Source organism: Anolis sagrei, chromosome 1 (assembly GCF_037176765.1).
Source record: "Anolis sagrei isolate rAnoSag1 chromosome 1, rAnoSag1.mat, whole genome shotgun sequence".
NCBI lineage: Eukaryota > Metazoa > Chordata > Lepidosauria > Squamata > Dactyloidae > Anolis > Anolis sagrei.
In genome coordinates this window covers 6063949-6078282 of record NC_090021.1, presented here as the reverse complement: position 1 = coordinate 6078282, position 14334 = coordinate 6063949, and the positions used below count along the sequence as shown (strand labels likewise).

Genomic DNA, 14334 nt, shown 5'->3' with positions numbered 1-14334 from the left:
CAGGAATGTACGACCCTTAGGATGTGGAACTGTGAAATTCTGTTCTTCCTTACTATCGGCTGAGGCTGACGGAAGTTGCAGTAGAATAACATCTGGAAAGGCCGCACATCTTTATCGTACTCTCCAGCAGCCTCTGTCTAAAATTATTGATCTAAATCATATCAAAGCGCATCCTAACCCATCAAAAACACAGACATGTGCTTTTCATCTTAAGAACAGTCAGGCATCCTGAACTCTGAGGATTACCTGGGAAGGAATACCACTGAAACATTGCAGCACACCCAAATACCTGGGAGTTACTCTGGACTGTGCTCCGACGTACAAGAAGCACTGCCTAAATATCAAGCAAAAAGTGGGCGCTAGAAACAATATCGTATGAAAACTGACTGGCAGAACCTGGGGATCACAACCAGATACAGTGAAGACTTCTGCTCTTGTGCTATGCTACTCTGCCGCTGAGTATGCATGCCCAGTGTGGAACACATCTCACCACACTAAAACAGTGGATGTGGCTCTTCATGAGACATGCCGCATTATCACGGGGTGTCTGTGCCCTACACCACTGGAGAAATTACACTGTTTAGCCGGTATTGCACCACCTGACATCTGCCGGGACGTAGCAACCAATAGTGAAAGGACCAAGGCAGTGACATCTCTGGCCCATCCTCTGTTTGGGCATAAGCCAGCATGGCAACTACTTAAATAAAGAAATAGTTTTCTAAGATATAGAGTGACACTCGCTGGAGCACCTCAAAAGTGGCAGAACCTCAACCAATGGCTGATACCAAATGAGAGACTCCCCCCTGGGCACACAGAAGACTGGGTAACTTGGAAGGCGCTGAACAGACCACGCTCTAGCACCACGAGATGCAGAGCCAACCTCAAGAAATAGGGACACAAAGTGGAATCCACGACATGCGAGTGTGGAGAAGAGCAAACCACGGACCACCTGCTGCAATGCAACCTGAGCCTTTCCACATGCGCAATGGAGGACCTTCTTGCAGCAACACCAGAGGCACCCCAAGTGGCCAGATACTGGTCATAGGACATTTAATAGAATACCAAGTCTGCAAAATTCGTGTTTTGTTTGTTTGTCTGTTTTTTAATATGAAACAAAATTTGAAAAATGTTCTGTTCCTGGTTTGAAAGTGTTATTTCTTGTTTAATTGTGTGTTATTTACTTTGAAAGTAGTTGATCTACTCCAGAAACTTCATTTTTGTGGCTGCCACAAAAAAATATTGAATTGGTTGAGACTCAATGAGATATTCATTGAAAAACTAGAGCAAGGTGTGCTGCAAGATGTCCCCCAAGAACAAAGTTTTTGCATTTTAATAACCTTTTCCCATGTTTTTAGGATAGAACTAATTAGGAAAATGACATTTATAACGCAGGAACAAAAATGTGTATAGTGCTCTGGCACTGGAGGCAAGGGTTTGGTTTCCCGCTTGGCCACGGAAAGCCACTGGGTGATATCGGACAAGTCAAACTCTCTGATCTCCAGAAAAGCTGGTAATAGGTTTGCTTTAGAGTTGGCATAAGTCAGAGACAACTTGGATTTGAACTCTGATTTCCAGACTCCCCGTCCAAATCACGACACCACGCTGATTTGCAATAGCAGAAGTTCCATAGGATTCCTTTTAGAGATAAGAAAGGGTTACTCTTGTATGTGTCACTGGAGTGCGTATGTGTGAAAGAGAGGGAGGAAGATCTCACACAGCTGCAGGGCAAACGTAGCTGCCCTGAACGATCTTAATTAATGGGCAAATGGTGCAAGTATCACAATTTCTTGCGTTCCTCTCGTTGCTTATCAATGAAGGTTCCCAGGTGTTGTGCTAAAAAATTAATTAGTTTTACGCATGCAGAAACATGTTGAGAATGACTATACATTGGAAGAAGGTTTCTCATCTATCTTTGGAAAGTTGGTGAAGCAGATGGTGGAACTTTGTCCTATTGGGAAGAAAGTGACAGCTCACTCTAAAAGGGTTGAATAGCATATAGAAGGGGGAAAATGACAGCTTGATGCTATCGGTCCTCTAAAGTCAAATGTAAATTCTGGAAAAAATGATCTTTTAATTTTTGGATCCATGCCTTGAATATGTCATTCAGATTTTCTTCCTTCCTCTCTTTCTCTTTCTCTTTCCCTTTCTTCCTCCACCTCTCTTCCTCTCCATCTGCCTGCCTGCCTGTTGTATCAATTACATTTTTATTGTCGAAGGCTTTCATGGCTGGAATCACTAGGTTCTTGTGGGTTTTTTCGGGCTATATGGCCATGTTCTAGAGTGTCTTGGAACAGTTTCTCCCCGTAGAGATGTTCAATGTATTGTCGAAGGCTTTCATGGCTGGAATCACTAGGTTCTTGTGGGTTTTTTCGGGCTATATGGCCATGTTCTAGAGTGTCTTGGAACAGTTTCTCCCCGTAGAGATGTTCAATGTATTGTCGAAGGCTTTCATGGCTGGAATCACTAGGTTCTTGTGGGTTTTTTCGGGCTAAATGGCCATGTTCTAGAGTGTCTTGGAACAGTTTCTCCCTGTAGAGATGTTCAATGTATTGTCGAAGGCTTTCATAGCTGGAATCACTAGGTTCTTGTGGGTTTTTTCGGACTATATGGCCATGTTCTAGAGTGTCTTGGAACAGTTTCCCCCCGTAGAGATGTTCAATGTATTGTCGAAGGCTTTCATGGCTGGAATCACTAGGTTCTTGTGGGTTTTTTCGGGCTATAGGGCCATGTTCTAGAGTGTCTTGGAACAGTTTCTCCCCGTAGAGATGTTCAATGTATTGTCGAAGGCTTTCATGGCTGGAATCACTAGGTTCTTGTGGGTTTTTTCGGGCTATATGGCCATGTTCTAGAGTGTCTTGGAACAGTTTCTCCCCGTAGAGATGTTCAATGTATTGTCGAAGGCTTTCATGGCTGGAATCACTAGGTTCTTGTGGGTTTTTTCGGGCTAAATGGCCATGTTCTAGAGTGTCTTGGAACAGTTTCTCCCTGTAGAGATGTTCAATGTATTGTCGAAGGCTTTCATAGCTGGAATCACTAGGTTCTTGTGGGTTTTTTCGGACTATATGGCCATGTTCTAGAGTGTCTTGGAACAGTTTCCCCCCGTAGAGATGTTCAATGTATTGTCGAAGGCTTTCATGGCTGGAATCACTAGGTTCTTGTGGGTTTTTTCGGGCTATATGGCCATGTTCTAGAGTGTCTTGGAACAGTTTCTCCCCGTAGAGATGTTCAATGTATTGTCGAAGGCTTTCATGGCTGGAATCACTAGGTTCTTGTGGGTTTTTTCGGGCTATAGGGCCATGTTCTAGAGTGTCTTGGAACAGTTTCTCCCCGTAGAGATGTTCAATGTATTGTCGAAGGCTTTCATGGCTGGAATCACTAGGTTCTTGTGGGTTTTTTCGGGCTAAATGGCCATGTTCTAGAGTGTCTTGGAACAGTTTCTCCCTGTAGAGATGTTCAATGTATTGTCGAAGGCTTTCATAGCTGGAATCACTAGGTTCTTGTGGGTTTTTTCGGACTATATGGCCATGTTCTAGAGTGTCTTGGAACAGTTTCTCCCCGTAGAGATGTTCAATGTATTGTCGAAGGCTTTCATGGCTGGAATCACTAGGTTCTTGTGGGTTTTTTTTGGGCTATATGGCCATGTTCTAGAGTGTCCTGGAACAGTTTCTCCCCGTAGAGATGTTCAATGTATTGTCGAAGGCTTTCATGGCTGGAATCACTAGGTTCTTGTGGGTTTTTTTCGGGCTATAGGGCCATGTTCTAGAGTGTCCTGGAACAGTTTCTCCCCGTAGAGATGTTCAATGTATTGTCGAAGGCTTTCATGGCTGGAATCACTAGGTTCTTGTGGGTTTTTTCGGGCTATATGGCCATGTTCTAGAGTGTCTTGGAACAGTTTCTCCCCGTAGAGATGTTCAATGTATTGTCAAAGGCTTTCATGGCTGGAATCACTAGGTTCTTGTGGTTTTTTTTCGGGCTATATGGCCATGTTCTAGAGTGTCCTGGAATAGTTTCTCCCCGTAGACATGTTCAATGTATTGTCGAAGGCTTTCATGGCTGGAATCACTAGGTTCTTGTGGGTTTTTTCGGGCTATAGGGCCATGTTCTAGAGTGTCTTGGAACAGTTTCTCCCCGTAGAGATGTTCAATGTATTGTCAAAGGCTTTCATGGCTGGAATCACTAGGTTCTTGTGGTTTTTTTTCGGGCTATATGGCCATGTTCTAGAGTGTCCTGGAATAGTTTCTCCCCGTAGACATGTTCAATGTATTGTCGAAGGCTTTCATGGCTGGAATCACTAGGTTCTTGTGGGGTTTTTCGTGCTATATGGCCATGTTCTAGAGTGTCTTGGAACAGTTTCTCCCTATAGAGATGTTCAATGTATTGTCGAAGGCTTTCATGGCTGGAATCATTAGGTTCTTGTGGGTTTTTTCGGGCTATATGGCCATGTTCTAGAGTGTCTTGGAACAGTTTCTCCCCGTAGAGATGTTCAATGTATTGTCGAAGGCTTTCATGGCTGGAATCACTAGGTTCTTGTGGGGTTTTTCGTGCTATATGGCCATGTTCTAGAGTGTCTTGGAACAGTTTCTCCCTATAGAGATGTTCAATGTATTGTCGAAGGCTTTCATGGCTGGAATCACTAGGTTCTTGTGGGTTTTTTCGGGCTATATGGCCATGTTCTAGAGTGTCTTGGAACAGTTTCTCCCCGTAGAGATGTTCAATGTATTGTCGAAGGCTTTCATGGCTGGAATCACTAGGTTCTTGTGGGTTTTTTCGGGCTATATGGCCATGTTCTAGAGTGTCTTGGAACAGTTTCTCCCCGTAGAGATGTTCAATGTATTGTCGAAGGCTTTCATGGCTGGAATCACTAGGTTCTTGTGGGTTTTTTTCGGGCTATATGGCCATGTTCTAGAGTGTCTTGGAACAGTTTCTCCCCGTAGAGATGTTCAATGTATTGTCGAAGGCTTTCATGGCTGGAATCACTAGGTTCTTGTGGGTTTTTTCGGGCTATATGGCCATGTTCTAGAACCTAATTACATTTTTGTTTTTTGGGGGGTTTTTTTGGGGGGGGAGCTTTCTGTTTCGTGCCATCTGAATGGATGTTACAAAATGGAAACAAAAATGAAATGAATGGAACAATTTTTGGGCCCCTGGCTAGTGGAGACGTGGGTGCCAAGATAGTAGAAATGGTCCACATTTTCTAATGTTACACCATTAAGCTGTATTTCTGGAATTGCCGATGGATTGGCTGGTGATTGCTGGAAGAGCACTTTGGTTTTCTTGATGTTCAATGACAGGCCGAGCTTCTCATATGCTTTTGCTTTTTTGTAGGTCTTCTTCTGAATGCGCACAGATGATGTTGTCATCAGCATATTGGAGTTGGAGCACAGAGAAACAATGCCTTTCTCAAATAACCTGGGCACCGCTGGGTCCCCAATCTAGTCTATATAAATAAAATGTAATGTTCGTTTGTGGGATTAACAGAACTCAAAAACCACAGGATGAATTGACACCAAATTTGGACACAAGACGCCTACCAGGCCAACGGGTGACCATCACTCAAAAAATTGATTTTGTCATTTGGGAGTTGTAGTTGCTGGGATTTATAGTTCACCTACAATCAAAGAGCATTCTGAACTCCACCAACAATGGAGTTGAACCAGACTTGGCACACAGAACCATGACCAACAGAAAATACTGGAAGGGTTTGGTGGGTACTGACCTTGAGTTTTGGAGTTATAGTTCATCTACACCCAGAGAGCACTGTGGACTCAAAAAGTGATGAATCTAGACCAAACTTGGAACCAATACTCCATATGCCCAAATATGAACACAGATGGCGTTTGGGGAAAATAGACCTTGACATTTGGGATTTGTACTTACTGGGATTTATAGTTCACCTACAATCAAAGAGCATTCTGAACTCCACCAATGATGGAATTAAACCAAACATGGCATACAGGACTTCCATGACCAACAGAACACACTGGAAGGGTTTGGTGGGCATTGACCTTGAGTTTGGGAGTTGTAGTTCACCTACATCCAGAGAGCACCGTGGACTCAAACAATGATAGATCTGGACCAAACTTGACACAAAAATTCCATATGCCTAAATATGAACACAGATGGAGTTTGGAGGAAATAGACCTTGACATTTGGGATTTGTAGTTACTGGGATTTATAGTTCACTACAATTAAAGAGCATTCTGAAACCCACAAATGACAGAAATGGGGCAAACTTCCCACACAGAACCCCCTTGACCAACAGAAAATACTTAAGACCATCCAGTCCAACTCTCTTCACCAGGGCAAGAAAATGTAATCCTGACAAAGAGCCATCCAGTCATAAATATAGATAGATAGGTATGATTCTCTCTCACACACACAGATATAGTATCATAGATTTGAAAGAGACCCTTAAAGAAGGACTATGATATGTTGCATATTCCAGAGTAGGCAAACCAGACACTCTCCACATCAACACTGACAAAGAAACAACAAGAAATACTGTTTACTCACAAGCAAAAGAAATGACATATATTAGAAACCAACACTTTCTCATTACTTTATTTTCCAGATCACCAGACTGGGCCACAGCAACGCGTGGCAGGGGACAGCTAGTCTATAATAAAATACATTGTTTTGGTTTTATTAAAAAAGAACCAACCTTTGCCCAGTGTGGCCTGCCTCCAACCTTCTTCATGATGCCCTCATAGGCCAGCCAGTAGTCGAGGCGAGGCACATCTTTCCCATAGGGCCTAAAGGAAGACAAAGAAGATGCATTGGGATGGGTGACTAACTTCCGTCCCTTGCAAGACACCGTTGGGAGCATGTAAGAGTCATTTGAAAGACAAGAAGAGGAAACAAAGTTCCACATAACCATTAAGAACTTGCTGATAGTGTTAGATGCTGCTAGACGTCAACCGAATTGAACTGGATTCCCATCAGGCAGAAGGTCTTGGCTTGCCCGCTCCTGCATTGCAGAAGAGGGTGGACTTGGATGGCCTTTGGGGGTCCCTTCCAACTCTAGGACTGTATTAATGCCTCCCACTGGGCCACCTGATCCATACCTGTACATGATGATGTTCACGTAGCAGCTGTCCCTCTGGAAGCAAGGGCTCAGCAGGATGTTGTCCCCCCGCGTGAAGCGCACTTCCACTGGGTAATGGGCCACGATTTTGGGGTTGCTTTCCAGGACCCCCTTCAGCTCCAGGAGGGCCTCCTTTGTTTTCTCACTGCAAAAGATGTAGCCGTTCGAGACATGAAGAGACAATGGTGGAGTGTATCTGGACCAGGCATGGGCCAACTTTGGCCCTCCTCCAGGTGGTTTGGACTCCAACTCCCACAATTCCTAACAGCCGGTATTGTGGGAGTTGGAGTCCAAACCACCTGGAGGAGGGTCAAAGTTGGCCCATGCCTGCCTTACACTCTGCTCTGCTCTTGGTGTCTTACATGGGAATAGCCCAGTCTTGGACATGCTGCTTGAAACGGCATTCGTAGTTGAAGATCTTGTAGCTCTGGTTGACGTTCTCCACTTTGCCAGTGAAGAGGAGCCAGAAGAAGAAGCGGTTGAGCCAAGCGACCAGGCATGGCAGGAATGTGCTAAAGGAAGAAGGGGGAAAACAGAGTGAGCTGGGAAACAGAGATCCTGGAAAAAAAATGCCAGCAAACAGGATTGCTTTGTGTTTTCTGGATTTCAGAAGCCCTTTTTGCAAATTGCTAAGGCAAACGGATGAAGCCAGCATGGTGCAATGGTTTGAGCTTGGAACAGGACTTTCTGAGACGAGGGTTTCAATACCTGTTCAGCCATAGCAATCCAGTGACATTACAAAAAGCTAAAAGATTCTGGATTTTGGATCAGAAGATCTACAAGCCACTCTAAACACCTTCGCAGAAGCATACACGAAGCTTGGCCTATCATTGAACATTAAGAAAACCAAAGTGCTGTTCCAGCAGTCACCAGCCATCCCCTCTCCAATGCCAGAGATACAGCTTAATGGTGTAACATTAGAAAATGTTGACCATTTCTGCTACCTTGGCAGCCACCTCTCCACCAAAGTCAACATCGACGCCAAAATACAACACTGCCTGAGCTCTGCAAGTGCAGCATTTTCCCTGAATGAAGCAGAGAGTGTTTGAGGACCGGGACATCCGTAGGGACACCAAGGTGCTTGTCTATAAAGCTATTGTCCTCCCAACCCTGCTATATGCCTGTGAGACGTGGACTGTCTACAGACGTCACATGCAACAACTGGAATGATTCCATCAGCGCTGCCTCCGGAAAATCCTGCAAATCTCTTGGGAAGACAAGCGGACAAACGTCAGTGTGCTGGAAGAAGCAAAGACCACCAGCACTGAAGGGATGGTCCTCTGCCATCAACTCCGCTGGGCCGACCACGTTGTCCGGATGCCTGACCACCGTCTCCCAAAGCAGTTGCTCTACTCTGAACTTAAGAACGGAAAACGGAATGTTGGTGGACAGGAAAAGAGATTTAAAGATGGGCGCAAAGCCAACCTTAAAAACTCTGGCATAGATACAGAGAACTGGGAAGCCCTGGCCTTTGACCGCTCCAGCTGGAGGTCAGCTGTGACCAGCAGTGCTGCAGAATTCGAGGAGGCACGAGTGGAAGGTGAAAGAGAGAAACGCGCCAGGAGGAAGGCACGTCAAGCCAACCCCGACCGAGACCGCCTTCCACCTGGAAGCCAATGCCTTCAGTGTGGGAGAAGATGCGGGTCAAGAATAGGGCTCCACAGCCACATACGGACCCACAAGGAAACCCATAATGGAGGACCATCTTACTCGTCCAACGAGGGATCGCCTAAGTAAGTAAGTACAATCTGACACAAACTAGTAGCAGACCCTTTTTTGTTTGTTGCATGCCTTTTACACAAACAAAACAACACAACCCCCAGTGGTTCTATTCACTTAGTGTCCACTAGATAGCAGCACAAGACCAGGCATCTATTTTGATCTTGGATTATATTGGAAGTAAATATGTTTATTAAATGTGGTTGATTGAAAGTACGAGTAGGAAAATTCTGCAGCTCTTCAGAAATTGTTGGGTTGCAACACGCATCAGCCTTAGCAAGAATAGTCAACGCTTATGCACAATGGATTTTGCAGTCCTGTAAGACCTGGAGGGATATGCATTGTTTACCTTCTGTTCCCAAAATAATACTATAGCTTTCAATCTTAAGTTTCAATTGTTTTAACGCTGCCATCGCACTGTGCCACTTATTGGAGTTCTTGGTATTATCTCTCCTATCAGCCACAACATCCCCACCTCTCTCCTTCCTGATGCTGTGTTGCAAATCCGCACACAAACTCACCTGATCCACAGAAGGAACTCCAACAGGTAATACCCCATGGCGTAGTCCCAAAACCAGTTTGCAGAAGAGCAGGGCGGCTGGAAAGAGCAAGAGACGCAGGTCAGATATTAATCATCCATCTCTGAGCAGATTTGGGGGGGGGGGGGTCCTCCAGGCTCAATGGAGCACCTCTCCTCTGATTGTGACGGTGCGAGTGGTGCCACCTATGTATAGAACTGTTAGTTGTAATATTTAAACTGTTGTTTCATGCTTAATCCTGCCCCTTTTTACCCTGCTTATGTATAGTTGTATGGATTGGTTGCTTGTAGCTGTCAATCAGTACTGTTTGGCTCCACCTTTTCCTGCAGGAGGGGAGAGCTTCCTTTTTTCTTTTCATTCTGCCATCAGAGTTCATACCACATGGACATGAGTAAAAGACTTGATTCTAAAGGACCTTGATTTAAGTTACCTCTTAGCACCAGTTCTGAGGTTTTTTATCCCTGGGACTCATGCTTTATGTCCAGATCGTCCTGGATAACATTGAGGAGATCCCAAGCGCCTTCAAGCCGGTTCTTTTGGCACCAGAGGAAGATCCTGAGTCTTCAAAACATAGGCCATCTGAACTGGGGTTGTGGTTTGCTCCGGCATTCACAGCCATTGAGGAAAGAGGAAACTTGGTGAGGCTTCTCAGCTTCAAACCCCTTGGACCCAGGACTAATTGAGACTGTAACGTATGTTTTCCTTCACCCCTCTGAAGTTTTCCAACTCATTGCTTTAAAGAAATGACTTTGTGATAAATAAAACTTATTTTGAGTTATTTACAGCGTTTTGGGTTCTTGAAAGATCCAGTTTCCTATAGGAGGGCAAGAAGCAATCCCCTGGGGGAAAGATGCCACGTCCATCCCTCCTTCATTAAGAATAATAGCCCCCAGGCGCGATGGCGCAATTTTATTTTCTCAATGCTTCAGGATTGGAATTTGTCAATAACAGCAGCAACAACAACAAAAACAACAACACTTTATTTATTACCCATCTTTCTTTGTAGTTTGGGGCAGGCAACAATACCAGCACCCTTGCATAGAAAAGGGTCAAGACCTTGCAAAACTACAACTCCCATGTTTACATTGCACTGAGCCACAGCATGCATTCAATGTGCATTTAGCATGCATTTTGTTCATCCTTGCACATAAAATGTTCAAGAACTTGTAGAACTGCAACTCCCAAGTTTTCATAGCACTGAGCCACAGCATGCATTCAATGTGCATTCAGCATGCATTCTGTGCACCCTTGCACTGAAAAGAATCAAGACTTGCAAAACAACAACTCCCAAGTTTCCATAGCATTCAGCCACAGCATGCATTCAATATGCATTCAGAACACCTTTGCACAGAAAAGGATTGAGACCTTGCAAAACGACAACTCCTAAGTTTCCACAGCATTGAGCCACATCATGCATTCAATGTGCATCCTATGTACCCTTGCACAGAAAAGGATAAAGACCTTGCAAAACGACAACTCCTAAGTTTCCACAGCATTGAGCCACAGCATGCATTCAATGTGCATCCTATGCACCCTTGCACAGAAAAGGATAAAGACCTTGCAAAACTACAACTCCTAAGTTTTCACAGCATTGAGCCACAGCATGCATTCAATGTGCATTCTATACACCCTTGCACAGAAAAGGATCAAGACCTTGCAAAGCTACAACTCCCAAGTTTCCACAGCATTGAGTCACAGCATGCATTCAATGTGCATTCTGAACACCTTTGCACAGAAAAGGATTGAGACTGGCAAAACGACAACTCCTAAGTTTCCACAGCATGCATTCAATGTGCATCCTATGCACACTTGCACAGAAAAGGATCAAGAACTTGCAAAGCTACAACTCCCAAGTTTGCATTGCATTGATCCACAGCATTCATCCAGTGTGGTTGTGCCCAATAACAAGAACAAAAACATCAGCCTTCTGCCTCCAAATGCCCCACATTCTGCACAACCCAAAGTGAATCAGTGGCAGCCCTTGTGGAAGCCAACCCACAAGTCTCAGTTCTCGACTTGTCAAATTAATAAATCGAGCAGTTATTTCAATTGACGTGGGGTTATGGCTTCCCTCCCTCTGGCTCTGCCAACAGACTTCTTTTCCTTGGCTGCGAAGTAGTGGATTCACCTTGTTGGTATGATCTTGGTAGATGACGCTGACATTCTCGCTGTGAGGGAACCAAAGGAAGCGGAAATATTCCGACTTCTTCAGGTGGGTCTCCAAATTGTCCAGGACCTGGGAAAGACAATAGCCAAGAGAGAGAGAGGGAGAGAGAGAGAGAATTTTCATAGTTATATATTGGTTTTTCATATTTCTGTTCCTGGAGAAAAGTTGGCTGGATGTGTGTTGAGAAGACCTGCAGTTCAGGGGATTGGAATCGGAGAATGTTAATGTAGTAAAGAGTTAAGGTAAAATTGCAAACCAATACACACATATACAATAAAGTAAGCAATCTGATTTAAACAAATAACTAGTGGAGGCGGTAATTAGAGAAATTAGGTACCGCTAAAGTGGGGGAGGTGTTTTACAATGCCGTAAAGAAAAAGAAGATCAGAAAATGCTGGAATGAGGACGTCCTGATGGCTCTTCGTCATAGAGGATGGAGTGACAGCACCCCCTGTGGACTCGAGCCCAACCGTCCATGGCACTGAAACATCTCCTTTTGTTCTGTCTGTTTACTGTCTACAAAAGGGATTGAATGTTTGCCATGTATGTGTACTTGTGATCCTCCCTGAGTCCCCTTCAGGGTGAAAAGGGCGGAATATAAATAAAGTGTTATTATTCAGGGGGCGTGTAACCCCATCCAACACAGTCTGTAACCCTATATCCTGTTTGGCCTTTCGACTGACCAGGAGGACCTCTGTCTTGTCTGGATTCAATTTCAATGTGTTAGCCCTCATCCAGTGCAACAGAGCTGCCAAGCACTGATTCAAGGTCTGGACAGCCTCCTTAGTGACAGGTGGGAAGGAGTGACAGATTTGGACGTCATCTGCGTACAAATAACACCGTACTCCGAAACTCCAGATGATCTCTCCCAGCAGCTTCATGTAGATGTTAAACAACATCGGGGACAATACTGAGCCCTGAGGGACTCCACACGACAAAGGTTGTGGACTCAAACAGGTGTCACCCAATAGCACCTTCTGGGACTGTCCCTCCAGGAAGGACCAGAGCCACTGCAAAGCAGTACCTCCAAGTCCCATCCCTGCGAGGCGTCTCAGAAGCATACTGAGGTCAACGGTATTGAAGGCCGCTGAGAGGTCCAGCAGAACCAACAGCGACACACTCCCCCTGGCTAGTTCTCGGTGTAGATCATCTACTAAGGCGACCAAGACTGTTTCAGTCCCATGTCCCGGCTTAAAGCTAGACTGTGCCGGAGCTAGATAATTGGTGTCTACCAGGAACCCTTAGAGTACAAAGAGGCATCTTGTATGGAGGAATCATAGAATCATAGAATCAAAGAGTTGGAAGAGACCTCATGGCCATCCAGTCCAACCCCATTCTGCCAAGAAGCAGGAATATTGCATTCAAATCACCCCTGACAGATGGCCATCCAGCCTCTGTTTAAAAGCTTCCAAAGAAGGAGCCTCCACCATACTCTGGGGCAGAGAGTTCCACTGCTGAACGGCTCTCACAGTCAGGAAGTTCTTCCCCATGTTGTTGTTATTATTATTATTATTATTATTATTATTATTATTATATTATGTTCAGATGGAATCTCCTCTCTTGTAGTTTGAAGCCATTGTTCCGCGTCCTAGTCTCCAGGGAAGCAGAAAACAAGCTTGCTCCCTCCTCCCTGTGGCTTCGTCTGGGACCGTCCCTCCAGGAAGGACCAGAGCCATGCAAAGCAGTACCTCCAAGTCCCATCCCTGCGAGGTGTCTATCACGTCTCCTCTTATCCTTCTCTTCTTCAGGCTAAATATGCCCAGCTCCTTAAGCCGCTCCTCATAGGCCTTGTTCTCCAGACCCTTGATCATTTTAGTCGCCCTCCTCTGGACACATTCCAGCTTGTCAATATCTCTCTTCAATTGTGGTGCCCAGAATTGGACACAATATTCCAGGTGTGGTCTAACCAAAGCGGAATAGAGGGGTAGCATGACTTCCCTAGATCTAGACACTACACTCCTCTTGATGCAGGCCAAAATCCCATTGGCTTTTTTTGCCGCCACATCACATTGTTGGCTCATGTTTAACTTGTTGTAAACGAGGACTCCAAGATCTTTTTCACACGCACTGCTCTCAAGCCACGCATTTGTCCCCCCATTGGAGAGTAGCACTATGTAACAAATATTGAAACATTTTCTGTTCCTGGTTTGAAAGTGTCATTTCCTGTTTAATTGTGTAGTCCTTACTTTGAAAGTAGTTGTTCTGCTCCAGAAACTTTGTTTTAATGGCTGCCACAAAGTAGCTCTCTGCCCCGGAGTGTGGTGGGGGCTCCTTCTTTGGAAGCTTTTAAGCAGAGGCTGGATGGCCATCTGTCAGGGGTGATTTGAATGCAATATTCCTGCTTCTTGGCAGGGGGTTGGACTGGATGGCCCATGAGGTCTCTTCCAACTCTTTGATTTTATGATTCTATGATTCTAAGTATGTTGAATTGGTTGAGACTCAATGAGACATTCATTGATAAGCTATAGCAAAATGTGCTATAGGATGTCCCTCCACAACAACGTTTTTGCAGTTTAATAAACTTTTCCTATGTTTTTATGATAGAATCAATTAAGAAATGACATTTATAACCCAGGAACAAAAATTGTGTTACACTCATTGATGCCCAATGAGTCTGGAATACCTCCATTGCCTTTCCCCCCTTAACACAACTACCTTTCTGATTTGCTTTAGAGAAGACTAATGAACCCAGTATCAATACAGATGCAACATTTTGGGCCCTGCTAAATAGACTGGCAACAAAGATCCATTGCCTAGTCAAAGCCATGGTATTTCCTGTAGTAACCTACGGATGTGAGAGCTGGACCTTAGGGAAGGCTGAGTGA

General features: G+C 44.7%; 1 protein-coding gene across 1 annotated transcript in view; it reads right to left on the bottom strand.

Moving 5' to 3' along the window:
- Positions 1 to 14334, bottom strand: part of LOC132778849 (L-gulonolactone oxidase-like) — a 55257-nt gene that overhangs the window by 850 nt on the left and 40073 nt on the right. Inside the window, exons 7-11 of the mRNA XM_067463213.1 lie at positions 11471 to 11578; positions 9325 to 9401; positions 7447 to 7596; positions 7065 to 7229; positions 6662 to 6752 (exon numbers count right to left, since the gene is read on the bottom strand). Coding sequence (XP_067319314.1) covers positions 6662 to 6752; positions 7065 to 7229; positions 7447 to 7596; positions 9325 to 9401; positions 11471 to 11578 — 591 coding nt within the window. The remainder of the gene's footprint in view (positions 1 to 6661; positions 6753 to 7064; positions 7230 to 7446; positions 7597 to 9324; positions 9402 to 11470; positions 11579 to 14334) is intronic.